Source organism: Lampris incognitus, chromosome 17 (assembly GCF_029633865.1).
Source record: "Lampris incognitus isolate fLamInc1 chromosome 17, fLamInc1.hap2, whole genome shotgun sequence".
In the NCBI taxonomy this organism is placed as follows: Eukaryota; Metazoa; Chordata; class Actinopteri; order Lampriformes; family Lampridae; genus Lampris; species Lampris incognitus.
In genome coordinates, this window is record NC_079227.1 from 4,084,770 (window position 1) to 4,112,183 (window position 27,414).

Sequence of the window (27,414 nt, forward strand, 5' to 3'; positions counted from 1 at the left end):
AATTACACAAGACAGTGACATCACACAGGATGGTGAAATTACACAAGACAGTGACATCACACAGGATGGTGAAATTACACAAGACAGTGACATCACACAGGATGGTGAAATCACACAGGAAGGGGACAGTGACATCACACAGGACAGTGACATCACACAGGATGGTGACATTACACAGGACAGTGACATCACACAGAATGGTGACATCACACAGGATGGTGACACACACAGGAAGGGGACAGTGACATCACACAGGACAGTGACATCACACAGGATGGTGACATCACACAGGATGGTGACACACACAGGACGGTGACATCACACAGGACAGTGACACACACAGGACGGTGACATCACACACTGTCAGATTATGAAGACAACGGCAGATGACACTGCTGTACAAAGTTAAAATAATTAAAATAGGTAGCTGTATTTTATTTCTACAAAAAGTAGAACACAATGTTAATTATGTGGTTTGTGTGTGTGTTGTTGAAGATAATTATATAAATCAGATAACAATTTTGTACAATATAATTTTTTCCTGCAAACAATACATCACCATAGCAACCCATTGTCCTGTACTGTGTGTGTTGCTGTTTCTGGCTCTGTTGCACAGCTTGTGGTTTTTCACATGCGGTGCCCATTTCCCACTGCCGTGTCCCATCTCCCCCCATAAAACGGAATATTGATTTTGCCGTCGATGACCATGGTAGTGATGAAGCACGCGGGCCAGCCCCGGATGTTGGTGGATGCTGTGTGGTGACATCACTGTCTGCACTTGATTTACGTGTCGTGACAGAAGTCACTAGCAGGTCTGGGTTTGTGTGTTTGGTGTGCTGAATGTGTGTTTGCTGTGTTAATTGTGTGTTTGGTGTGCGGATGTGTGTTTGCTGTGTTAATTGTGTGGCGTTTTCATCTGCATGAATTCTCTTTACAGTCAGTGTGTAAAAACCTTGCTGTGTGCGTTTCTGTTGGTAATTCACATTGACCTGATTTCTCTTTGTCTGACACGCTGTGCAGCATGTGCACATGTATGTGTGTGCACTGTGCACACAAGTTTATTGCATTCTTTTATAGACACGTGCGCACACACACACACACACGGCAGACCACCCACAAAACTATGATGTTGGCATGCCATACAAGACACACATAGGCACACAATCACACACATACACACACATACACATATACAAATAACACCCATATGGCAGCAAACCACCCACAGAACACGTGCAGGCACACAAACACTGAGACACACACACAGACGTGTAGATGAAGTGGTCATGTGCAGGGTGGACGTGGGCAGATGTGCAGGGTGGACGTGGGCAGATGTGCAGGGTGGACGTGGGCAGATGTGCAGGGTGGACGTGGGCAGATGTGCAGGGTGGACATGGGCAGATGTGCAGGGTGGACGTGGGCAGATGTGCAGGGTGGACGTGGGCAGATGTGCAGGGTGGACGTGGACAGATGTGCAGGGTGGACGTGGGCAGATGTGCAGGGTGGACGTGGGCAGATGTGCAGGGTGGACGTGGGCAGATGTGCGGTGTGGACGTGGACAGATGTGAAGGGTGGGCGTGGGCAGATGTGCAGGGTGGACGTGGACAGATGTGCAGGACTGTCTGACGTGGTCATGTGGGTAAAATGGGTGTTGTGGAATTTTGGCTTTGGCTGTGACCCAATCACCTGAAGACCCCAAGTCTCACGGTTTTACTGCATTCACCCCACAATATCATGTTACACAATGAGACAGAGAGAGAGAGAGAGACAGACAGACAGACAGGGAGAGAGAGAGAGACAGGCAGACAGACAGGGAGAGAGAGAGAGACAGGCAGAGAGGGACAGACAGAGGGAGACAGACAGACAGGGAGAGAGAGAGAGAGTGAGGCAGACAGACAGGCAGAGGGGGAGAGACAGAGGGAGAGACAGACAGGCAGAGAGAAAGCGAGAGGCAGACAGACAGGCAGAGAGGGAGAGACAGAGGGAGAGAGAGAGAGAGAGTAAACACCAGAGGGACAGAGAGTGCTGGGATAGCGCTCGCTTGTCCTTCACCTCCCCCTCTCTCACTCTCCCTTCCTATCAAACAAGCGCAGTGACATCAGCACTCTCTCCCAGAGCAAACGCTTGCATGCAAACACACGTGAGTCAGAACACACACGCCAACACACACACGCCAACACACACACGCCAACACACACACGCCAACACACACACACCAACACACACACGCCAACACACACACGCCAACACACACGTGCAAGCGCATGCCAGCCAACACGGACATGCCAGTTTCCACGTATGAGAGAGGTTTATCTGAACGACCGTGTCTCTGCACATCATCTTCAGGTCTCACGAAGATCAACAGCAAACGCACGAGAACGACAGGATGTAAACCGGCGTTTCCTGTCGGTGACGTTTGTCTGGCTGTGTTCAGTGTGATCACACTCTGCCATGTTGGACGTTACTGAATAATCAGTCATTAATATTGTTTGTGCTGCAAGATCCTTTAGAGCCTCCATGCTGCAGGGCTCCAGGTCAGGTTGTGTAGTTGCAAGAAAAAATGTTTATGAAAGTTGTCTTTCTTTTTTTTTGTGCAAGTTATTGACCTTAGCGTATCTGTTCCTGCTAATAGCTAAGACTAACAACATTGTTTGTGTTTTTTACCCCGACAGCGATGAAGTCCGGAGGCACCCAGCTCAAACTGATTATGACTCTCCAGAACTACGGACAGGCGCTCTTTAAACCCATGAAGTAAGTCAGTGTTGTGTTTCATCGTTAGCTTTTCACCCTCTTTTCTGCTTCCTGTGTCAGGCTGTGTGGACAGCAGAGGCTGAGATGTTCTGTGTTATCATGCTGAAATGGGGGTGGAGCTCTGGCACGGAGGATTCTCAACAGTGTGATTTATACTCTGCTTGAATATGTGACCTACCATGGAGCATATCTCTCTCTCTATACCTTTATACACCGATTCATCACACTGCTTCATCACACCGCTTCATCACACCGCTTCATCATACCGCTTCATCACACTGCTTCATCACACCGCTTCATCACACCGCTTCATCACACCGCTTCATCACACCGCTTCATCACACTGCTTCATCACACCGCTTCATCACACCGCTTCATCACACCGCTTCATCATACCGCTTCATCACACCGCTTCATCACACCGCTTCATCACACCGCTTCATCACACCGCTTCATCACACCGCTTCATCACACCGCTTCATCACACCGCTTCATCACACCGCTTCATCACACCGCTTCATCACACCGCTTCATCACACCGCTTCATCACACCGCTTCATCACACCGCTTCATCACACCGCTTCATCACACCGCTTCATCACACTGCTTCATCACACCGCTTCATCACACCGCTTCATCACACCGCTTCATCACACCGCTTCATCACACTGCTTCATCACACCGCTTCATCATACCGCTTTATCATACTGCTTCATCATACCGCTTCATCACACCGCTTCATCACACCGCTTCATCACACCGCTTCATCACACTGCTTCATCATACCGCTTCATCACATCGCTTCATCATACCGCTTCATCACACCGCTTCATCATACCGCTTCATCACACCGCTTCATCACACCGCTTCATCACACCGCTTCATCACACCGCTTCATCATACCAATTCATCATCACACTGCTTCATCACACCGCTTCATCACACTGCTTCATCACACCGCTTCATCATACCGCTTCATCACACCGCTTCATCACACCGCTTCATCACACCGCTTCATCACACCGCTTCATCACACCGCTTCATCACACCGCTTCATCACACTGCTTCATCATACCAATTCATCATCATACTGCTTCATCGTACCGATTCATCACACCGCTTCATCACACCGCTTCATCACACCGCTTCATCACACCGCTTCATCACACTGCTTCATCACACCGCTTCATCATACCGCTTCATCACACCGCTTCATCACACCGCTTCATCACACTGCCTCATCACACCGCTTCATCACACCGCTTCATCACACCGCTTCATCACACTGCTTCATCACACCGCTTCATCATACCGCTTCATCACACCGCTTCATCACACCGCTTCATCATACCGCTTCATCACACCGCTTCATCACACCGCTTCATCACACCGCTTCATCACACCGCTTCATCACACCGCTTCATCACACCGCTTCATCATACCGCTTCATCACACCGCTTCATCACACCGCTTCATCACACCGCTTCATCACACCGCTTCATCACACCGCTTCATCACACCGCTTCATCACACCGCTTCATCACACCGCTTCATCACACCGCTTCATCACACTGCTTCATCATACCGCTTCATCACACTGCTTCATCATACCGATTCATCGTACTGCTTCATGAGACTGCTTCATCGCACCGCTTCATCACGCGATTCATCATACCGATTCATCATATTGCTTCATCATACTGCTTCATCACACCACTTCATCATACCGATTCATCATACAGCTTCATCATACCGCTTCATCATACCGCTTCATCACACCGCTTCATCATACAGGTTCATCGTACTGCTTCATCATACCAATTCATCATCATACTGCTTCATCATACCAATTCATCATCATACTGCTTCATCATACCGCTTCATCACACCGCTTCATCATACCGCTTCATCACACCGCTTCATCATACCGATTCATGACATCGCTTCATCCCACCGCTTTGTCATACCGATTCATCATACTGCTTCATCACATGATTCATCATACCGATTCATCATACTGCTTCATCACATGATTCATCATACCGATTCATCGTATTGCTGCTTCATCATACTGCCTCATAACACCACTTCATCATACCGATTCATCACATCGCTTCATCCCACCGCTTTGTCATACCGATTCATCATACCGATTCATCATACTGCTTCATCATACCGATTCATCATACTGCTTCATCATACCGATTCATCATACTGCCTCATAACACCACTTTATCATACCGATTCATCACACCGCTTCATCATACCAGTACAGTATTTCGAGTACAGTAATGAAGTAATTTGTTGGAGGTGGCAAAGTTGAAGATGATAAGATTTTCACTGGGAGTGATGAAGAAGGACAGGATTAGGAACCAGTATATTAGAGGGACAGCTCAGGTTGGACGGTTTGGAGACAAAGCAAGAGAGGCGAGATGGAGATGGTTTGGACATGTGTGGGGGAGAGATGCTGGGTATACTGGGAGAAGGATGCTGAATATGGAGCTGCCAGGGAAGAGGAGAAGAGGAAGGCCAAAGAGGAGGTTTATGGATGTGGTGAGGGAGGACATGCAGGTGGCTGGTGGGACAGAGGAAGATGCAGAAGACAGGAAGAGATGCAAACGGATGATCCGCTGTGGCGCCCCCTAACAGGAGCAGTCAAAAGTAGTAGTAGTAGTAGTAGTAGTAGTAGTGGTGGTGGTAGTAGAAGTAATTTGTTCAAGTTTGCTTTCCTAATCATGCAATGACTGGCGAGCATCAGTCAGACTGTGTGTGTGTGTGTGTGTGTGTGTGTGTGTGTGTGTGTGTGTGTGTGTGTGTACGGTTATTTAGGACTAACGTTTTATCTAGCTTGCTATCCTAACGTTAGCATTGTTGCTGACACACCACTGAGGGCCGCGGTGCTGATGCCAGCCTGCTGCAGTGCTGCTAGGAGGGGCTCGTCCGTGGGCTGGCAACTGCAAAGGAATCCAGTTTAGGGAGCGTTGCTACCTTTTCCTCTGTTCTTTCCTGTGGTGTTTTCATAATGCCGCTTCTATGTTTGAACGACATGACTGCTCGCTCGGCTTGCAGATGTGCTCAGCTCGACAGTGTTGACGTTCAGATTTTGCACCTAAACTAGTGTTACTGTATGGTCATGTGACCAAATAGAGACTTAGCATTGGGCAACCTATATATTACCCAGCAATTATCATTGCGTATCTGTTTATGACAAAAATACCAAAGAAGATAAATTATTAATTTTATTGAATATTTCTATAGTTTATTTACAGTTTTTATAGTTTATGTCGAATAAGCATAAGTTCTCTGCCCAACACCGTTGTTGGAGGGCCCGCTCTCCCTTCCGGGACCCCCACCCCACAGGCCCCAGTGCAACCGCACTGCCCATATTTACGCCACTGAGTTCTGCATTAATCTGTGATTGACGGCTCAACTGGCGATGCTGCCTCCGAGCCGGCGACAGAGACGGTTGATGTTCATCATCCCCGGTGCACGTTTTCAAAGTGATCCCTCACAGCAACCGAGTCTTGTCTTCCCGTCTCTAGGAACTCTCGAAGTTCACGCTCTCCCTCTTAAAATGACTCTCGGACTCTATCCGAGAGTCATTTTAAAATGCTGGACTCGTACAGAAACTGAATCCAAGAGAAACATGTATTTGAGACCATATGTAGAGGAATTTTCTGTAACACTGGTGACAGAAGCAGTCATACATTTCACAATGCAACATTTTGCAGATGACAGCAGCTGATGGATGTTTGCAGGATGTGCGTGTTACCTGCATCATGTGACTCACATGCCATTGCATTCCCCAACACCCCAATCATCACTGCCACCATTGTTGTGTAGAATTCTACCCTGTCATAACCCCCCCCCCTCCCCAGTGTTTATTTATATTTTGTCAGCAGCACAGTGCAGATTAGTCACGTCGTCATACAGGCAGAGCAGTAGTGTAACGTTACCCGGGGAAACTGGCAGACGAGAACCTGAACGCACAACCCATAAACAGGGAGGTTCCAGCAACTGTTTAATGGTCAGGTCAGGCAGGGTCAGTACACAGGAAGTCAGTCTGACAGGTCACCAAACAGACAAGTGGCAGGCAGACAGGCCAAATGGTAAATGGACTGCATTTCAAAGAGCTTTACAGTGTAGGTCTCACATCCACCCATTTACACACACATTCATACACTGATGGAGGAGGCCGCCATGCAAGGTGCCGTTAGGGGTTCAGTGTCTTGCTCAAGGACACTTCAGCATGCTCTCTGGAGGAGCCAGGGATTGAACCAGTGACTATTAGACGACCCCCTCTACCTCCTGAGTTATGCCGTCTATCAAACAGGGTCAAAGCTGAAGTTCTAGTTACCGGGGTTTTCTGTCAAAACGAGCAAACAGATCAGATCCGACGAAGGGCAGGCGAGAGAAACACGATCCAGGAAACGGGACGAAGACTTCAAACACTGGCAGACTGGTAGAGCGAGAGTCAACGAAACGCTGGATGACAGTTTGGCAAAGGAACAAGGAAACCAGGGAGGAGAAGAGCTGAGGAGCGAAGAAGGGAATGCAGAACAGGTGTGGGCTACACGGGGTGGACTGAGGACAAAACAGGTGAACTTCAAAATAAAACAGGAAAAACAACAGACACTGACTGAGGTTATGAGTTATGAGGTTATAACTTATGAGTTATGAGGTTATGAGTTCTGAGGTTATGAGTTCTGAGCTAGATGAACTGGGAGACGTCATGACAAATAGTTCTGAGGTTCTGAGTTATGAGCTGGATGAACTGGGAGACGTCATGACAAATAGTTATGAGGTTCTGAGTTCTGAGGTTCTGAGTTATGAGCTGGATGAACTGGGAGACGTCATGAAAAATAGTTATGAGGTTATGAGTTATGAGCTGGATGAACTGGGAGACGTCATGACAAATAGTTATGAGGTTCTGAGTTCTGAGGTTCTGAGTTATGAGCTGGATGAACTGGGAGACGTCATGACAAATAGTTATGAGGTTCTGAGTTCTGAGGTTCTGAGTTATGAGCTGGATGAACTGGGAGACGTCATGACAAATAGTTATGAGGTTCTGAGTTCTGAGGTTCTGAGTTATGAGCTGGATGAACTGGGAGACATCATGAAAAATAGTTATGAGGTTCTGAGTTCTGAGGTTCTGAGTTATGAGCTGGATGAACTGGGAGACGTCATGACAAATAGTTATGAGGTTCTGAGTTCTGAGGTTCTGAGTTATGAGCTGGATGAACTGGGAGACATCATGAAAAATAGTTATGAGGTTCTGAGTTCTGAGGTTCTGAGTTATGAGCTGGATGAACTGGGAGACGTCATGACAAATAGTTATGAGGTTCTGAGTTCTGAGGTTCTGAGTTATGAGCTGGATGAACTGGGAGACATCATGAAAAATAGTTATGAGGTTCTGAGTTCTGAGGTTCTGAGTTATGAGCTGGATGAACTGGGAGACGTCATGACAAATAGTTATGAGGTTCTGAGTTCTGAGGTTCTGAGTTATGAGCTGGATGAACTGGGAGACATCATGGGATAGTTATGAGGTTCTGAGTTATGAGCTGGATGAACTGGGAGACGTCATGACAAATAGTTATGAGGTTCTGAGTTCTGAGGTTCTGAGTTATGAGCTGGATGAACTGGGAGACATCATGAAAAATAGTTATGAGGTTCTGAGTTCTGAGGTTCTGAGTTATGAGCTGGATGAACTGGGAGACGTCATGACAAATAGAGAAAAAAAAACAACAATAAGAATAATCACAGGGCCAGGGGGCATCTCTCCTACAGCTGGTTGATAAAGTGTAACACATTAGTTAGGGTATTTCCTATGTGATCAAGAAAAGACTTCATTGACCTGATTCATATTATTTTCCTTCAAATAATCAACCTCTCAAGAATTGTACCGTGCATGCTTTTATACCTGCGGCACGGTGGCGCGGTGGTTAGCACGGTCGCCTCACAGCAAGAAGGTCCTGGGTTCGAGCCCCGGGGTAGTCCAACCTTGGGGGTCGTCCCGGGTCGTCCTCTGTGTGGAGTTTGCATGTTCTCCCCGTGTCTGTGTGGGTTTCCTCCGGGGGCTCCGGTTTCCTCCCACAGTCCAAAGACATGTAGGTCAGGTGACTCAAAGACCTGTAGGTCAGGTGACTCAAAGACATGTAGGTCAGGTGAATAAAAGACCTGTAGGTCAGGTGAATCAAAGACCTGTAGGTCAGGTGACTCAAAGACATGTAGGTCAGGTGAATAAAAGACCTGTAGGTCAGGTGAATCAAAGACCTGTAGGTCAGGTGACTCAAAGACATGTAGGTCAGGTGAATCAAAGACCTGTAGGTCAGGTGACTCAAAGACATGTAGGTCAGGTGACTCAAAGACATGTAGGTCAGGTGACTCAAAGACATGTAGGTCAGGTGAATCAAAGACATGTAGGTCAGGTGACTCAAAGACATGTAGGTCAGGTGAATAAAAGACCTGTAGGTCAGGTGAATCAAAGACCTGTAGGTCAGGTGACTCAAAGACATGTAGGTCAGGTGAATCAAAGACCTGTAGGTCAGGTGACTCAAAGACATGTAGGTCAGGTGACTCAAAGACATGTAGGTCAGGTGACTCAAAGACATGTAGGTCAGGTGAATCAGACATGTAGGTCAAGTGAATCAAAGACATGTAGGTCAGGTGACTCAAAGACCTGTAGGTCAGGTGAATAAAAGACCTGTAGGTCAGGTGAATCAAAGACATGTAGGTCAGGTGAATCAAAGACATGTAGGTCAGGTGAATCAAAGACATGTAGGTCAGGTGACTAGCTCGTCCAACACCCAATCAGTTTGATAGAATCTGCAACGCGTCACTCGATCTGACTCTCAACCACAGGAAAACAGGGCTTAGGTAAAAAAATACCGGAGTTCTCCTCTTTTTGGGGGGGGGGGGTTCCCCGTTTTTCTCCCACTTGTACCCAGCCAAGTACCCCACTCTTCCAAGTCATCCCGGTCTCTGCTCCACCCCCTCTGCCGATCCGGGGAGGGCTGCAGACTACCACATGCCTCCTCCCATACATGTGGAGTCACCAGCCGCTTCTTTTCACCTGACAGTGAGGAGTTTCACCAGGGGGATGTAGCACGTGGGAGGATCACGCTATTCCCCCCAGTTCCCCCTCCCCCCCGAACAGGCGCCCCGACCGACCAGAGGAGGCGCTAGTGCAGCGACCAGGACATATACCCACATCCGACTTCCCGCCTGCAGACACGGCCAATTGTGTGTTTAGAGACACTCGACCAAGCTGGAGGTAAGACGGGGATTTGAACCGGCGATCCCTGTGTTGGTAGGCCACGGAATAGACCGCCGCGCTACCCGGACGCCGGAGTTTTCCTTTAACTGTGACGGTTACAGCTCACGTAAAGGGGGGACAGGCGGAGGTACCAGCTCTTTACGCCCCACCTCACGCCGTAACACCCGTAGCAGGCCCGGGATCAGCTGAGCAGGTCTACCCAGAGGTACAAAGCACTGCACTGGTGCAAATAGGCAAAGCTTTTGTTTAACTCCCCCCCTCCCTTTGTCCACATTGTCATATTTAGATGAGAACACCTCCCAGGAGCCCCACCCTTTGACCCCTAATCCCCCAGCCGATCGATGGATTTGAATGTCCCCGTCCTTGGCGGTGGTAATGTGATTGTGGGTTAATGGTTTGTCTGCTGCCTGGCCCCCCCACACAGCAGAGCGAGAGCGGGGTTAAGCCGTTGGATGATGGATCGACGAGTTGGCCGTGGGAGGAACAGCTATTCAGAGGCTGTCACGATTACTTCTGCACTTACACCACAGACAGACAGGCCGGACGCAGCACGCCTGAAGCCAGCCTGACAGGCCGGGCGTGGAGAGACGAGGGCGAGGCAAGAGGGAGAGACCTGGGAGGGGAGGTGAGGAGGAGCTGTGACCGGAGAGGAGGCGAGAAGAGGAGCAGGGAGCAGAAGTGAGATGAGGATGCAGTGGGGGGGGGGCGAGAGAGAGCTACAGAGAGGGTGCAGGAAGACGCTGTGGTTTCTCTGGTGGTGGACTATCTCAGCATGGTGCAGCGATGCTGAGCCTGAAACCTGACCTGACATGTCTGTTCTGGACCTGGGATGATGTAACTGGCTGTAGACCTGTCTCCTAACTGTCCCTTCTCTCAGAAGCAGCGCTGATATTTCATGATTTGATGATTTGTGTGACGGCAGATTTTTTTATGCCCTCGCACCTGAATCCACTGCCATCTCAACACCAAAATGTAGGGCGACCCACGCCAGCTCACGTTCATCCGGACCACAAGCAAAGCCTCCCTGGATTTGCACAGTCATTCTACTGGTCGGTCGGTCTGTCTGTCTGTCTGTCTGTCTGTCTGTCTGTCTGTCTGTCTGTCTCTCTCTCTCTCTCTCTCTCTCTCTCTCTCTCTCTCTCTATATATATATATATATATATAAAGACTAATTTATTATCTTAATTAATGATTAAGGTATATATATGAGAGCAACACAACATCACGGTGGCATCTAGTTCTCTCTCTCTCTCTCTCTCTCTGTGTATATATATAAATATATATATATATTCTCTCTCCGTCTCTCCCCGTCTCTTCCTCTCTCTCTCTGTGTGTATGTATATATATATATATATATATATATATATATATATATATATATATATATATATATAAAGACTAATTTATTATCTTAATTAATGATTAAGGTATATATATGAGAGCAACACAACATCACGGTGGCATCTAGTTCTCTCTCTCTCTGTATATATATATATATATATATATATATTCTCTCCGTCTCTCCCCGTCTCTTCCTCTCTCTCTCTCTCTCTCTCTTCCTCTCTCTCTCTCTGTATATATATATATATATATATATATATATATATATATATATATTCTCTCCGTCTCTCCCCGTCTCTTCCTCTCTCTCTCTCTCTCTCTCTGTATATATATATATATATATTCTCTCCGTCTCTCCCCGTCTCTTCCTCTCTCTCTCTCTCTCTCTCTGTATATATATATATATATATTCTCTCCGTCTCTCCCCGTCTCTTCCTCTCTCTCTCTCTCTCTCTCTCTCTCTCTTCCTCTCTCTCTCTCTGTATATATATATATATATATATATATATATATATATATATATATATATATTCTCTCCGTCTCTCCCCGTCTCTTCCTCTCTCTCTCTCTCTCTGTATATATATATATATATATATATATATATATATATATTCTCTCCGTCTCTCCCCGTCTCTTCCTCTCTCTCTCTCTGTATATATATATATATATATATATATATATTCTCTCTGTCTCTCCCCGTCTCTTCCTCTCTCTCTCTCTGTATATATATATATATATATATATATATATATATTCTGTGTCCGTCTCTCCCCGTCTCTTCCTCTCTCTCTTTAGTGTGGTACAGGTTCTGAGATCCAATAGCAGGCGGTGCTGTATTGATCCTTTGGCTAGCCTCCCCTCCTCCTCCTCTCCTCTCTTTTATTCTGCTCCAGAGAGAGGCAGAAGAAATGGAGACCGTCTCTGGTCGGAGGCTTTCTGCCATGGGCAGTTTTCCCGTTATTGTTCTGGAATCGTTGGGCCTCATTCATCAGTCGTTCGTACGTACAAACTTGTTGTGACACCGATGGACTCGTCTTTAGCTCTGGAGCTTGTGTGGCGGTCAGGAGCAAAGCCTGGTGGTTGTTTGGAATTCCTTCCCCCTGACATGTGTTGTGTACTTCCTGCAGCGAGCAGTCACCCACGCTTGTAAAATCAAGCCACTTTTATTTGTGTAGCCCAATATCACACATTACAACTGTGCCTCAGGGGGCTTTACAGCAACACAACATCCTCTCCTTACACCCTCACATGGGATCAGGAACACCTCCCTAAAAACCTTTACCAGGGAGGAACAGTAGGGAGACACCTTTACCAGGGAGGAACAGTAGGGAGACACCTTTATCAGGGAGGAACAGTAGGGAGACACCTTTACCAGGGAGGAACAGTAGGGAGACACCTTTAGCAGGGAGGAACAGTAGGGAGACACCTTTAGCAGGGAGGAACAGTAGGGAGACACCTTTAGCAGGGAGGAACAGTAGGGAGACACCTTTACCAGGGAGGAACAGTAGGGAGACACCTCAGGGAGGAACAGTAGGGAGACACCTTTAGCAGGGAGGAACAGTAGGGAGACACCTTTAGCAGGGAGGAACAGTAGGGAGACACCTTTAGCAGGGAGGAACAGTAGGGAGACACCTTTACCAGGGAGGAACAGTAGGGAGACACCTTTAGCAGGGAGGAACAGTAGGGAGACACCTTTACCAGGGAGGAACAGTAGGGAGACACCTTTACCAGGGAGGAACAGTAGGGAGACACCTTTACCAGGGAGGAACAGTAGGGAGACACCTTTAGCAGGGAGGAACAGTAGGGAGACACCTTTAGCAGGGAGGAACAGTAGGGAGACACCTTTAGCAGGGAGGAACAGTAGGGAGACACCTTTACCAGGGAGGAACAGTAGGGAGACACCTTTACCAGGGAGGAACAGTAGGGAGACACCTTTACCAGGGAGGAACAGTAGGGAGACACCTCAGGGAGGAACAGTAGGGAGACACCTTTACCAGGGAGGAACAGTAGGGAGACACCTCAGGGAGGAACAGTAGGGAGACACCTTTAACAGGGAGGAACAGTAGGGAGACACCTTTAGCAGGGAGGAACAGTAGGGAGACACCTTTACCAGGGAGGAACAGTAGGGAGACACCTTTACCAGGGAGGAACAGTAGGGAGACACCTTTACCAGGGAGGAACAGTAGGGAGACACCTTTACCAGGGAGGAACAGTAGGGAGACACCTTTACCAGGGAGGAACAGTAGGGAGACACCTTTACCAGGGAGGAACAGTAGGGAGACACCTTTACCCGGGAGGAACAGTAGGGAGACACCTTTACCAGGGAGGAACAGTAGGGAGACACCTTTACCAGGGAGGAACAGTAGGGAGACACCTTTACCAGGGAGGAACAGTAGGGAGACACCTTTAGCAGGGAGGAACAGTAGGGAGACACCTTTACCAGGGAGGAACAGTAGGGAGACACCTTTAGCAGGGAGGAACAGTAGGGAGACACCTTTAGCAGGGAGGAACAGTAGGGAGACACCTTTAGCAGGGAGGAACAGTAGGGAGACACCTTTACCAGGGAGGAACAGTAGGGAGACACCTTTACCAGGGAGGAACAGTAGGGAGACACCTCAGGGAGGAACAGTAGGGAGACACCTTTACCAGGGAGGAACAGTAGGGAGACACCTTTAACAGGGAGGAACAGTAGGGAGACACCTTTAGCAGGGAGGAACAGTAGGGAGAAACCTTTAGCAGGGAGGAACAGTAGGGAGACACCTTTAACAGGGAGGAACAGTAGGGAGACACCTTTACCCGGGAGGAACAGTAGGGAGACACCTTTACCAGGGAGGAACAGTAGGGAGACACCTTTACCAGGGAGGAACAGTAGGGAGACACCTTTACCAGGGAGGAACAGTAGGGAGACACCTTTACCAGGGAGGAACAGTAGGGAGACACCTCAGGGAGGAACAGTAGGGAGACACCTTTACCATGGAGGAACAGTAGGGAGACACCTCAGGGAGGAACAGTAGGGAGACACCTTTACCCGGGAGGAACAGTAGGGAGACACCTTTACCAGGGAGGAACAGTAGGGAGACACCTTTACCAGGGAGGAACAGTAGGGAGACACCTTTACCAGGGAGGAACAGTAGGGAGACACCTTTACCAGGGAGGAACAGTAGGGAGACACCTCAGGGAGGAACAGTAGGGAGACACCTTTACCAGGGAGGAACAGTAGGGAGACACCTCAGGGAAGAACAGTAGGGAGACACCTTTAACAGGGAGGAACAGTAGGGAGACACCTTTAGCAGGGAGGAACAGTAGGGAGACACCTTTACCAGGGAGGAACAGTAGGGAGAAACCTTTACCAGGGAGGAACAGTAGGGAGACACCTTTACCAGGGAGGAACAGTAGGGAGACACCTTTAGCAGGGAGGAACAGTAGGGAGACACCTTTACCAGGGAGGAACAGTAGGGAGACACCTTTACCAGGGAGGAACAGTAGGGAGACACCTCAGGGAGGAACAGTAGGGAGACACCTTTACCAGGGAGGAACAGTAGGGAGACACCTTTAACAGGGAGGAACAGTAGGGAGACACCTTTAGCAGGGAGGAACAGTAGGGAGAAACCTTTAGCAGGGAGGAACAGTAGGGAGACACCTTTAACAGGGAGGAACAGTAGGGAGACACCTTTACCCGGGAGGAACAGTAGGGAGACACCTTTACCAGGGAGGAACAGTAGGGAGACACCTTTACCAGGGAGGAACAGTAGGGAGACACCTTTACCAGGGAGGAACAGTAGGGAGACACCTTTACCAGGGAGGAACAGTAGGGAGACACCTCAGGGAGGAACAGTAGGGAGACACCTTTACCATGGAGGAACAGTAGGGAGACACCTCAGGGAGGAACAGTAGGGAGACACCTTTACCCGGGAGGAACAGTAGGGAGACACCTTTACCAGGGAGGAACAGTAGGGAGACACCTTTACCAGGGAGGAACAGTAGGGAGACACCTTTACCAGGGAGGAACAGTAGGGAGACACCTTTACCAGGGAGGAACAGTAGGGAGACACCTCAGGGAGGAACAGTAGGGAGACACCTTTACCAGGGAGGAACAGTAGGGAGACACCTCAGGGAAGAACAGTAGGGAGACACCTTTAACAGGGAGGAACAGTAGGGAGACACCTTTAGCAGGGAGGAACAGTAGGGAGACACCTTTACCAGGGAGGAACAGTAGGGAGAAACCTTTACCAGGGAGGAACAGTAGGGAGACACCTTTAGCAGGGAGGAACAGTAGGGAGACACCTTTAACAGGGAGGAACAGTAGGGAGACACCTTTAGCAGGGAGGAACAGTAGGGAGACACCTTTAGCAGGGAGGAACAGTAGGGAGACACCTTTACCAGGGAGGAACAGTAGGGAGACACCTTTAGCAGGGAGGAACAGTAGGGAGACACCTTTAGCAGGGAGGAACAGTAGGGAGACTCCTCAGGGAGAGCCCCAGAGGAGGACCTCTCTCCCAAGACGCACAACGTGCCATGATGCTGTGTTTACACAGTTTACACAACACAACACCACGGCGGCATCCAGGAAGTGTAGTGGTCTACTCCATTGCCTACCAGTATGGGGATTCGAACCATCTGCAGCTCTCCCCGGATCAGCAGAGGGGGTGGAGCAGAGACCGGGACCCGGGACGGCTCGGAAGGGTGGGGTAATTGGCCGAGTACAGTTGGGGAGAAACAAAAAGGGGGGGGGTAAATTAATAAATAAATGAGAGAGTGCAATTAAATACTGAGTTTTACTACGACGGAAGACAACTAGCGTTCCAGTCCTGCTGTTTAGTTGGACTCGTACTGGTCTGGTGTCAGTCTTTACACAAGATTTGGCCTCGTTGGTGTTGAGTTGGACTTAGCGTCCCAGAGACTTGGTCTGGACCTGCTCTGGTCTTCAATACAAGGCTAACAAACATCTTCCACTGCAGTTTCTGTGGTCAAAGCGGCTCTCGTTAGACTGTCTGTTGACGTGTTTTGTGGACCAGGTCTGGTCTGGTTTATCACCATCGACTCGACAGAGCCTAACCAGTTAGTCTAGTGCAGGACCTCCCCCAGTCTTCTTCGTCTGTAAAGATGGGGTGTTATGGGAGATTAGAGACAGGCCCTGCTGTAATACAGCATCTGAAAACCCCTCCCCGTGCCCGGCCCTGTGCCGGCGGAGCGCGCCCCAGAAAACCAGGCGGATGAAAACAGTCCTGCTGGCCCTCAAAATACATGAGGTTCAACTTGAACAAGGTTCAGTCACATGACTTATCATCATCATCCTCATCATCATCAGCTCCTTCTTCCTGGTGTTGACTGTCGGCCCGTCTCATCTCTTCTGTTTTATCAACAGCGTTCCTGCTTCTTCTGTTGTTTTCCTGCTCCACGTTCATTCATGTCATGTTCAGCATCAGAAGTAAGAGGTGGTGCAGGGCGGTGGTGCAGGAAGGTGGTGCAGAGAACATGTCAGAGATGCTGAAATACACATTAGCAGCCTACTGACATACATGTCTGAGGTAGATGTACATGACAGGGAGTAGCAGTATACATACAATGTACAGTACAGTATATACTACATGTACAGTATATACAACATGTACAGTATATACTACATGTACAGTACAGTATATACAACATGTACACTACAGTATATACTACATGTACAGTATATACTACATGTACAGTATATACAACATGTACAGTATATACTACATGTACAGTATATACAACATGTACAGTATATACTACATGTACAGTACAGTATATACAACATGTACACTACAGTATATACAACATGTACAGTATATACTACATGTACAGTACAGTATTTACAACATGTACACTACAGTATATACTACATGTACAGTATGTACTACATGTACAGTACAGTATATACAACATGTACACTACAGTATATACTACATGTACAGTACAGTATATACAACATGTACACTACAGTATATACTACATGTACAGTATATACTACATGTACAGTACAGTATATACTACATGTACAGTATATACTACATGTACAGTACAGTATATACTACATGGTTGGATGTATTGACAGTGTTAAGTGTTCATGTGAATGACAGCCCGCGGAAAGAAACTGTTTTTATATCTGGTTGTTTTGGGGTACAGTGCTCTGTAGCGCCCCCCAGAGGGCAGGAGTTGGAACAGGTTGTGACCAGGGTGTGATGGGTCTGCAGTGAGGTTGCCTGCCCGTTTCCTGAGTCTGGAGGTGTGTAATCAGGAATCAGGAACACTTAAATTTATCGTGTCACTTCATGTACTTGCGCACGTGAAGCGACACGACATCCCGTCTGCCTCACAGCCCACAGCAGAGCGACACTCAGACAGAAACACCCTGACACACCTCCCCGCACTCCACACGGCCACATCAAAAGCACCAGTCAGCGCCAGGTGAGACCGCCGCCAGACCGCCCTCGGTGTTATTGGAACGGCCGGTCTGCGTGGGCTAGCAGTTAGCTTAGCCTGCCCCGCGTCCTATCAGACCGCCCTCGGTGTTTCCTCCTCGGGTGCAGCTCTGGGCAAGGCCGTGGTCCCTGGGCCCACAGCGCAGCAGACCAAGCTCTCGCAGCTGATCCAGTGCCAGTTCTCCTAGCCAACAAACGAACACAAAAATCTAGTCGCAGGCGTTGGCAAAGACACTGCATGGACGGTGCTGGGTGAGGCCACCGCAAACATGAATTCATGCCGCCATCTTCCCACACCAGAAATGGAAAAGTATAAGGAAGTATAACCGCTGAATGGAGGGCAGGTTGGCACAAGTGATGTTCTCTGCAGACCAGCTGTCCCTTGTAGTCTGTCCCTGTCCGGTTTGGTGGCCAAACCAAACCAGACAGTGATGGATGTGCCGAGGACAGACTCGATTATCGCAGCGTAGACCTGAATCAACAGTTCCTGGAGCAAGCTGAATTTCTTGAGCTGGCTGAGAAAGTACGTCCTCTGCTGGGCCTCTTTAATGATTGTCTCTGTGTTGGATTCCCGCCTCAGGTCCTGGGAGACTGGGGAGCCCAGACTGATGCCGGGTCGCTGGCAGAAAACCTGTTTTTCAACTTGTCACAGCAGCACCTTTTTGCCACTCTGATCTCTTTTGTGAGAGTGTTCTGGCTTTGTTATACCAGATCCTATCTCCACTCCTGTAGGCTTCCTCTCCGCCCCGACGAAGCTGTGAACCAGGACTCCTTGTTGTTTAAAGGTACAGAAGGTTTTGGTGGGCACACACGATGTCACAGTGTCAGTAAGTTCGTCCAGGTCTGTTGATGCAGCCCCCAAAACACCCCCGTCAGTGCAGTGGAGGCAGGCCTGGAGCTCCAGTTTTAACCCGTTGGTCCATTTCCACCCAGTTTTAACCACCGGCTTTGCAGATTTTCGTTTCTGCCTGTAGGTTGGGATAAGATGAATCAGACAGTGATGAGAGAGGTCCAGGGCTGCACGGGGGACAGAGCGGTAGGCGTCCTTTAGTATTGTGTTGCAATGATCCAGAGTGTTTTTGTCTCTGGTGGGACATTTAACATGCTGTCTGTGTTTGGACTTAGTCCACCTCAGGTTAACAGCAGGTAATGGGTCTCATCCCAGCATGCATTGGGGCCAAGGGCAGGGAGACACTATGGACACATGTCACACACACACACATTACTGACATCTCCTATGCACACCTATGGAAAATTCAGGATCTCTTATTAACTCATGAGTCACATTTGCACATTTCCGCTTCCGGTGTGGGAAGATGGAGGCGCCAACTTGGGTTTACGGCGGCCTCACCCAGCACCGTCCATGCAGCGTCTTTGTCCACGTCTGCGTCTAAATTTGTGTCTTCGTTTGATGGCTGGGAGAGCTGGCGTTGGATCGGCTGGGGGAGCCTGGTCTGCTGCATCCTGAGCCCACAGGATGCAGCAGACCATACATATCGTACATATCAGTTATTATGTGGCGCAGTGGTTAGCGCGGTCGCCTCACAGCAAGAAGGTCCGGGGTTCGAGCCCCGGGGTAGTCCAACCTTGGGGGTCGTCCTGGGTCGTCCCCTGTGTGGAGTTTGCATGTTCTCCCCGTGTCTGTGTGGGTTTCCTCCAGGTGCTCCGGTTTCCTCCCACAGTTCAAACACATGTAGGTCAGGTGAATCAGCCGTACTAAATTGCCCCTAGGTATGAATGTGTGTGTGTGTGTGTGTGTGTGTGTGTGTGTGTGTGTGTGTGTGTGTGTGTGTGTGTGTGTGTGTGTGTGTGTGTGTGTGTGTGTGTGAGATGGCCTGGCGGCCTGTCCAGGGTGTCTCCCCACCTGCCACCCAGTGACTGCTGGGATAGGCTCCAGCATCCCCGCGACCCCGAGAGCAGGATAAGCGGTTCGGATAATGGATGGATGGAGTTGACGTTGTCTGTTGCACAAACAGGAAACGCCAGCTGACATCTGTCAGATATGGAAGTCTCTGCAAAACCAGCAAAACCCTCTTCCCGCAAAAAATACCAGTCTGTGGGGAATAGTAGTGTTTGAGGATTTGCGACTTGGCAAGTAGACACGCATTGACCTGAGGCCAGGCGCCGCTGGTGTGGGCCGAGTTTTATATTTAGTGGATGTGGTTTTATATTCAAATGAATGCTCTTTCTGACTCGCGTTAGCCGGTGCCGGTGTGCGCTAGGTGGTTTTTATAGTTGTCCTTTCGGTACGTTGCGGTTCTAGGTTAAGTCCGTCTCTCACTTGTCATTACTTTTGCGCTCCGCCCTCCTTCCCTTGGTGTGTTTGGGGTGTTTGCCGGTGTTGTGTTGATGTGAACTGGAGAGACTTCAGCCAGACAGCATCCAGATGTGGGCCACTTCAGGCAATGATGCGGCACTGGTGGTCTTCTTCTGGCCCTGACAAAATGGATGTGAGCCTGAGGTGGTCCACATGTATAACAGCAAATATGGCCCAAATGTGTCAAATCAAATGTGGGGTCTTTTTTTGGCAAAGCTGTGGTTCTCTGGGTAACATGTGATCTGGATGTGACCCTGAAGTGCCCCGTGTGGTAAATGGTGAATATGGCCCAGATATCACAAAACCAATATGGCCACCTTTGGCAAATATGTGGCACATGCAGCATTGCTATGGCTTGGTTCTGGCCCAGATCTGGCAGGAGCGGACCGCCAAAGAGCCATCATTCCACGCGGTATGTGGGCCGGATGAGGTGTGGGGTGTGGGACGGGTCCGGGCCACAGCAGTTCTGCTTTCTGGGTGTGATTACATGCAGTCAGATTAGCCTCCGGGCAGTCTGAGCTCATGACACGGTGAGCTCAGACGAGAGTTGAGGAAGACGTCGATGACTGATAATTCGCCGGGCTTCCAACTTCGATTTAACTGTATGGCTTGTCAGTCAACCGGCTTGTTGCTAGGTGGTGTGCAAATCAGTCAGGTTATTCCTGGATGTGAAACCAGCCCCGCCCCAACCAAACAATCTGTTTTGCTCACTTCGGCGAGTCTCGTGAGTAGCAGTTGATTGACACATCTGGGAGGCGAGGGACGGGAGCCGACTAATGTCGCCTCGTTTGCATCAGTAACTCATTGACAGCATCGCAAATAGCTGCCCGGGGGAAACATGTGTGTTAAGTGTGAAATCTGAGACTGAGACTGGCAGCCGGTACGAGGCTGATGATGCTCCATCATCAGACTGCATTAGAGGTGATAAGCCCAGACGAAGCTCTGCCAGAAGACAGACAGGGGGGGAGGGAGGGAGGGAGGGTCCGGGGCAAGTCTGAACAAAAGCCCTCATTATGCTCCTCCATCACCAGCCGGATTTGTCCCTGAACAACGGCGAGACGGAACAATGAACGAGAAGAAGAGAAGACAAGGCCGCCATTGTTCACAGGTTTGAGTTTTACAAACAAACAGACGTCGTCAGCCGACGGACGACCTCGTCTGTTCTGCTCCACACACCTGACAGGTTGTGTGTCAGTGTGTGTTTCTCAGCGTGAGTGAAATACTGAGATTTGTTGTGTGTGTGTGTGTGCTGACTGTGTGTTGCTGTATTCGCCAGTTCCTCCATGCTTGTGTGTGTGTGTGTGTGTGTGGATTTGGAGTCAGGAAGTGAGACGCCGCGTGGGCCCCAGGTTGTCGTCCACAGCTCAGATGAGTGCGGCTCGCCATGGAGGCGGAGTCTCCTCTCCGTGTTAACCCCTCAGCTGCCGGCCGGCGTGCTCAGAGATGCAGCCACAGGCCGCAGGGCGACTGACTGGTTGTGTTCCAGGTGACTCGGCTGCAAGAAACTCATCGTTCACTATTCAGCTGCTCCCTGACGACAACACATGAGCCCACGGAAGTTGTGCCCCAGGAAAAACGGAGTCAACTGCTCGTTGAAGAGTTAAAACAACACTCCTCTGGGGGCGTCCGGGTGGTGTAGCGCTCTATTCCGTTGCCCACACGGGGATCGCCGGTTCGAATCCCCGTGTTGCCTCTGACTTGGTCGGGCGTCCCTGCAGACACAGTTGGCTGTGTGGGTGGGAAGCCAGATGTGGGTATGTGTCCTGGTCACTGCACTAGCGCCTCCTCTGGTCGGTCGGGGCACCTGTTCAGGGGGGGGATAGCGTGATACACCCACGTGCTACGTCCCCCTGGTGAAACTCCTCACTGTCAGGTGAAAAGAAGCGGCTGGTGACTCCACATGTATGGGAGGAGGCATGTGGTAGTCTGCAGCCCTCCTGGATCAGCAGAGGGGGTGGAGCAGAGACCGGGACGGATCAGCAGAGGGGGCGGGGCAGCGACTGGGATGGATCAGCAGAGGGGGGTAATTGGCCGGATACAACTGGGGAGAAAACAGCCCTGCAGACAGGTGTCTGCAGGGATGCCCGACCAAGGTGGATGTAACACGGGGAATCGAACCGGCGATCCCCGTGTTGGTAGACAACGGAATAGACCGACTGCTACGCTACCCGGACGCTCTGCCATCAGCAATTTCTGACCTTGAAATTAAAAGTGCAGCAGTTCTCAGAGTTTGTGTATTTGGGCAGAATTTGCGTTGTTTTGGTAGTTTCAGAGAAAATCAGCTGAATAATTAATGAAGAATTAAAGATGCAGAAAACCCGTCTAATTGAGGCGAGCTTGAGTCTGAGTCAGAGCTCTGCAGCGTCCCTGGTCGCGTCACGACTGCTCGGTGAAACGCGCTGCTCCTCACGTCACTTCAGCGGCGTGGGAGGTGAAGTGACGTGAGGAGCAGGTTAGAATGGTGAAAGCATGGCGTTGAGAGGCAGGAACGGGAACCCGCGTCTTTAAACGCACACAAGCACCAACACGCTGCACATATCACACGAGCACATGCGCCACATCTGAAGAGTCGCACGCTGTGAATCAAGTACAGTCAAGTTTTACTGTTTGCCAACCACATTTGCACATGAAGGAGGTTTGGGCTGCACAAAGGCGCCAGACGTAGCGCAACAAGACGGATGAGTGCACGTGACGAAGGACGTCAAGTCGGGTCAGGTCTGTTCACACAGCCTCTAACCACAGGCCAGGTCTCAGGGGGCTCTGCGTTCTTACCATGAGAGTCAGGTCTTCATGATAAATGCTAGCCAGAGCCAGATTAAAGGGAGGCCTGACACCAGGCAGGCTGCAGGTCTGGGCCCGTCTACACACACGTTTTGAGGTTTGGTAAACAAACAAAATGACTTTCAACTGCCACGTGATTATTATACTGGTAATTATCATGCTGTGAAAGCACGTCCTCTGGCCCGGGGTGTTGATGCTCGGTGGTTGATGCTAGATCCAACGGGGTGGAGGCACAGAAGTGGCCGTGATTGGCTGCTGCGTCGGCCAATAGACAGCGCGGAAGCTCGAAGTGCACTGACTTGAAACAAACGAGGCGCGCTGAAACGTTTAGCTCGCTAGCTTACAGCTGACCTTGACATTGTCAGGTCGTACTGTAACCATAGCTAACACTAAAGCCTGCTAACAATGGAAATTCAAAAAGGGTTTAAACCCTAACCAACAACCAATCACGTCTACTTCCGTGCCTACACCCCGTTGGATCTAGCATCAACCATGCTCAGTCGCCCGTGGTGCAGGAGACCCGGGTTTGCTTCCTGGCTGCCCCTGAATTCGCTGCAGTATCAATGGTGGATGACATAGCTGATCTACTTCCTGGTATCAATGGTGGATGACATTGCTGATCTACTTCCTGGTATCAATGGTGGATGACATGGCTGATCTACTTCCTGGTATCAATGGTGGATGACATGGCTGATCTACTTCCTGGTATCAATGGCGGATGGCATGGCTGATCTACTTCCTGGTATCAATGGCGGATGACATGGCTGATCTACTTCCTGGTATCAATGGCGGATGGCATTGCTGATCTACTTCCTGGTATCAATGGTGGATGGCATTGCTGATCTACTTCCTGGTATCAATGGTGGATGACGTTGCGGATCTACTTCCTGGTATCAATGGTGGATGACATTGCTGATCTTCCTGGTATCAATGGTGGATGGCATTGCTGATCTAGTTCCTGGTATCAATGGCGGATGGCATTGCTGATCTACTTCCTGGTACCAATGGCGGATGGCATTGCTGATCTACTTCCTGGTATCAATGGCGGATGACATGGCTGATCTACTTCCTGGTATCAATGGCGGATGACATTGCTGATCTACTTCCTGGTATCAATGGTGGATGACATGGCTGATCTACTTCCTGGTATCAATGGCGGATGACATTGCTGATCTACTTCCTGGTATCAATGGCGGATGGCATTGCTGATCTACTTCCTGGTATCAATGGTGGATGGCATTGCTGATCTACTTCCTGGTATCAATGGCGGATGACATGGCTGATCTACTTCCTGGTATCAATGGCGGATGACATTGCTGATCTACTTCCTGGTATCAATGGCGGATGGCATTGCTGATCTACTTCCTGGTATCAATGGTGGATGGCATTGCTGATCTACTGCCTGGTATCAATGGCAGATGACATGGCTGATCTACTTCCTGGTATCAGTGGTGGATGACATGGCTGATCTACTTCCTGGTATCAATGGCGGATGACATGGCTGATCTACTTCCTGGTATCAATGGTGGATGACATGGCTGATCTACTTCCTGGTATCAATGGCGGATGGCATTGCTGATCTACTTCCTGGTATCAATGGTGGATGGCATTGCTGATCTACTTCCTGGTATCAATGGCGGATGACATTGCTGATCTACTTCCTGGTATCAATGGTGGATGACATGGCTGATCTACTTCCTGGTATCAATGGCGGATGGCATTGCTGATCTACTTCCTGGTTCAACATCCAGGACAGAGCAGTCATGACTAAACAACAAACAGCGGTGAACAAAGAGGGTGGTGAGTTAAACGTGTTTTCCTGTATGGACGCGAGTCATGTGACCCGTGAACGCCCTGCAGGCAGCCGGCCCGCCAGCATCATATAGCTCATGTAGAGAGGTTGCTGCTTTATGTGGCCCTGTGAATTACACTACTGTGTATATAACTGCCTGCAAGAATGTTCCCGGCACATAAAACAAGCTGAGAGAAAATTAGCCACAAAAACAAAACAACCTTCCGCCATGATGGTATGAAGATGTTATCTGCGGCGCTGCAGCGCCGTGCGGAGATAACATCTGCAGAGCACCGCTGTACAGATGTTATCACCGACGGCAGATTCACCACGGAAGGATTCCTGCTGCTGTGAAGGTCACTCAGACCAGGAGGCCGGAGTCCACAAAAACCCCCTCTGATGTCGGGAAGAACCGCCTGAGCAAGAGTCTCGACACTTTAAAGAACACAGTGGAGGCCAAACTGAAGAAACGAGGAGCCGGGTCGATAGAAGAACCGGCAGCGATGACGTTGATGATAAAGCACCGCGCTGAACCAGAGGATTCCTGCGGAGCGGCGGAATCGCTGCAGCGGCCAGAAGGTGCGCAGAAATACACAGAAAAGAGGATAGAACAAGCCCAGAGCTGGACAAATGGAGTTTTGTCGAGTATCGGTAGTGTGCAAACATTGTGGTACAACGTGAGAATGTCAACGGCAAACACCAGAACCCGCTGATCATGCAGGTCTGCAGGTATGTGAGTGCAGGGTGTAGTGCAGTGTAGTGTGTGTCCACCGTGTACACCACAGCAGGTATGTGAGTGCAGGGTGCAGTGCAGTGTAGTGTGCGTCCACCGTGTACACCGCAGCGTTCTGCAGCTTAACACAGCCAGGTAAGGACGGGTTCTGTCAGGGAACCTGTGTCTTACCGCATGTCCGACCAGATTTATAGTGTGTTTGCGTGCAGATCATGGATTTTACTGACCCACATAAACAAACATCACTGTTTGTCTATCAGGGCAGTGGAATCTCGCACACTGCGCCTCTTTGATTTGCTGTTGTCTGTGACTCATGACGGCTGACATTTCTTGGGCCTGACGGTGCTGTTGGATGCTGATCACTGTGGCTGTTCCCCCTGCTCGCTGCTGTTCTCTCTGCTGTTCTCTCTGCTGTTCTCTCTGCTGTTCTCTCTGCTGTTCTCTCTGCTGTTCTCGCTGCTGTTCTCTCTGCTGTTCTCTCTGCTGTTCTCTCTGCTGTTCTCTCTGCTGTTCTCTCTGGTCCACTACACAAACACTCAAACATCGGCACCCATTCGTCTCACGGCCTCCCTTCCCTGCCTTCCCGCCTCTCCCGCCTCGCCGTTGCAGCGAATGAGCTCACACGGCCTGCAACACTGACTGGATGTATGCATCTGTGTGTGTCTGTGTGTGTGTGTGTGTGTGTGTGTGTGTGTGTGTGTGTGTGTGTGTGTGTGTGTGTGTGTGTGTGTGTGTGTGTGTGTGTGTGTGTGTGTGTGAGTATCATGATCTGCGCCACCTCTGATGACTGTGGACAAGCCGCATTCCAGACTGTCAGTAACTGCCAGTGTAGATAGAAAGCAGTCAGATTGTTGTGTGTATAAGCGTGTGTGTGATGAGTGTGTGTGTGTGTGTGTGTGTGTGTGTATAAGCGTGTGTGTGATGAGTGTGTGTGTGTGTGTGTGTGTTTGTGTGTGTTTGTGTGCATGGTGCGCCTGCGTGCACGTGCACCACTTGGAGTCTGCCTGTTGGCTGCGGAGCAGCCGCAGAGCTTCCAGAAACCGAAACGTCTTGACGATGTTATCAGTCAGCTCCTGGCTTCAGGTGAATGTTATCAGCTGCAGCGCCGCGCCCGCCGCGCGGTAACGCAGTGTGGCAGCCAGCGGAAATGACAGGCCAGGGTCCAATCTGCATATCAAAGCCTCTCTTAATTCCCCCGCCATCTGTGGGGGTGTGCGTGTGCGTGTGCCAGCGTGTATGTGTGTGCGTGTGCGGTAGCTAGCATTGCTGGAGCTGACACTTCTCGGTGGTCCGGGAGTCTGGTTGTTCTTGGCCCGCTACAATCAGGATGCATCCCATTAAGAAGGCCCAATCAACACATTAATTCTTTCCTCGACAGGAAGTAGGTTAATCGTTCCCCGTTTACCTCGTGCAATACACCAAAACTCATCAAGCTTACAGTTGCTGTGGGAGTGCGGGAGTTGACGCCATCTGTCATCTTGTCTGTTTTGTTTGAGCAACCTGTCAATCACAGGCGGGCGCTGCCGTCTGCCTGGTTCGGTCCGGTCCGGTCCTGTCCGGTCCATTTCTGGTCTGTCGTCTGCGGCCAGGATGCTGAGGGCAGCAGGTTCACGGTGAATGGAAATGAGCCTAAACTCACGTTATCCTCAGATCGGCCTGCCACCACGGCTCGTCTGTCCTCTTGGTTTCCAGCGGAGGAAACGAGAGGGCGAAGGTGGATTTGGTTCCTCACTGAGAATGAAGAATCCATACGATCATAAAATGGAAATTATGGATTTATAATTTCTTGGGGGCGGCACGATGGCACAGTGGTCGGCACAGTCGCCTCACAGCAAGAAGGTCCTGGGTTCGAGCCCCGGGGTAGTCCAACCTTGGGGGTCGTCCCAGGTCGTCCTGTGTGTGGAGTTTGCATGTTCTCCCCCTGTCTGCGTGGGTTTCCTCCGGGTGATCCGGTTTCCTCCCACAGTCCAAAGA

General features: G+C 49.8%; 1 protein-coding gene across 2 annotated transcripts in view; it reads left to right on the plus strand.

The window, feature by feature from the left end:
- fam20cb (FAM20C golgi associated secretory pathway kinase b) overlaps positions 1–27,414 on the plus strand; it is a 107,409-nt gene that overhangs the window by 15,519 nt on the left and 64,476 nt on the right. For both annotated transcript variants that reach the window (XM_056297121.1, XM_056297120.1), the window contains exon 3: positions 2,673–2,751. In XM_056297121.1, coding sequence (XP_056153096.1) covers positions 2,673–2,751 — 79 coding nt within the window. The remainder of the gene's footprint in view (positions 1–2,672; positions 2,752–27,414) is intronic.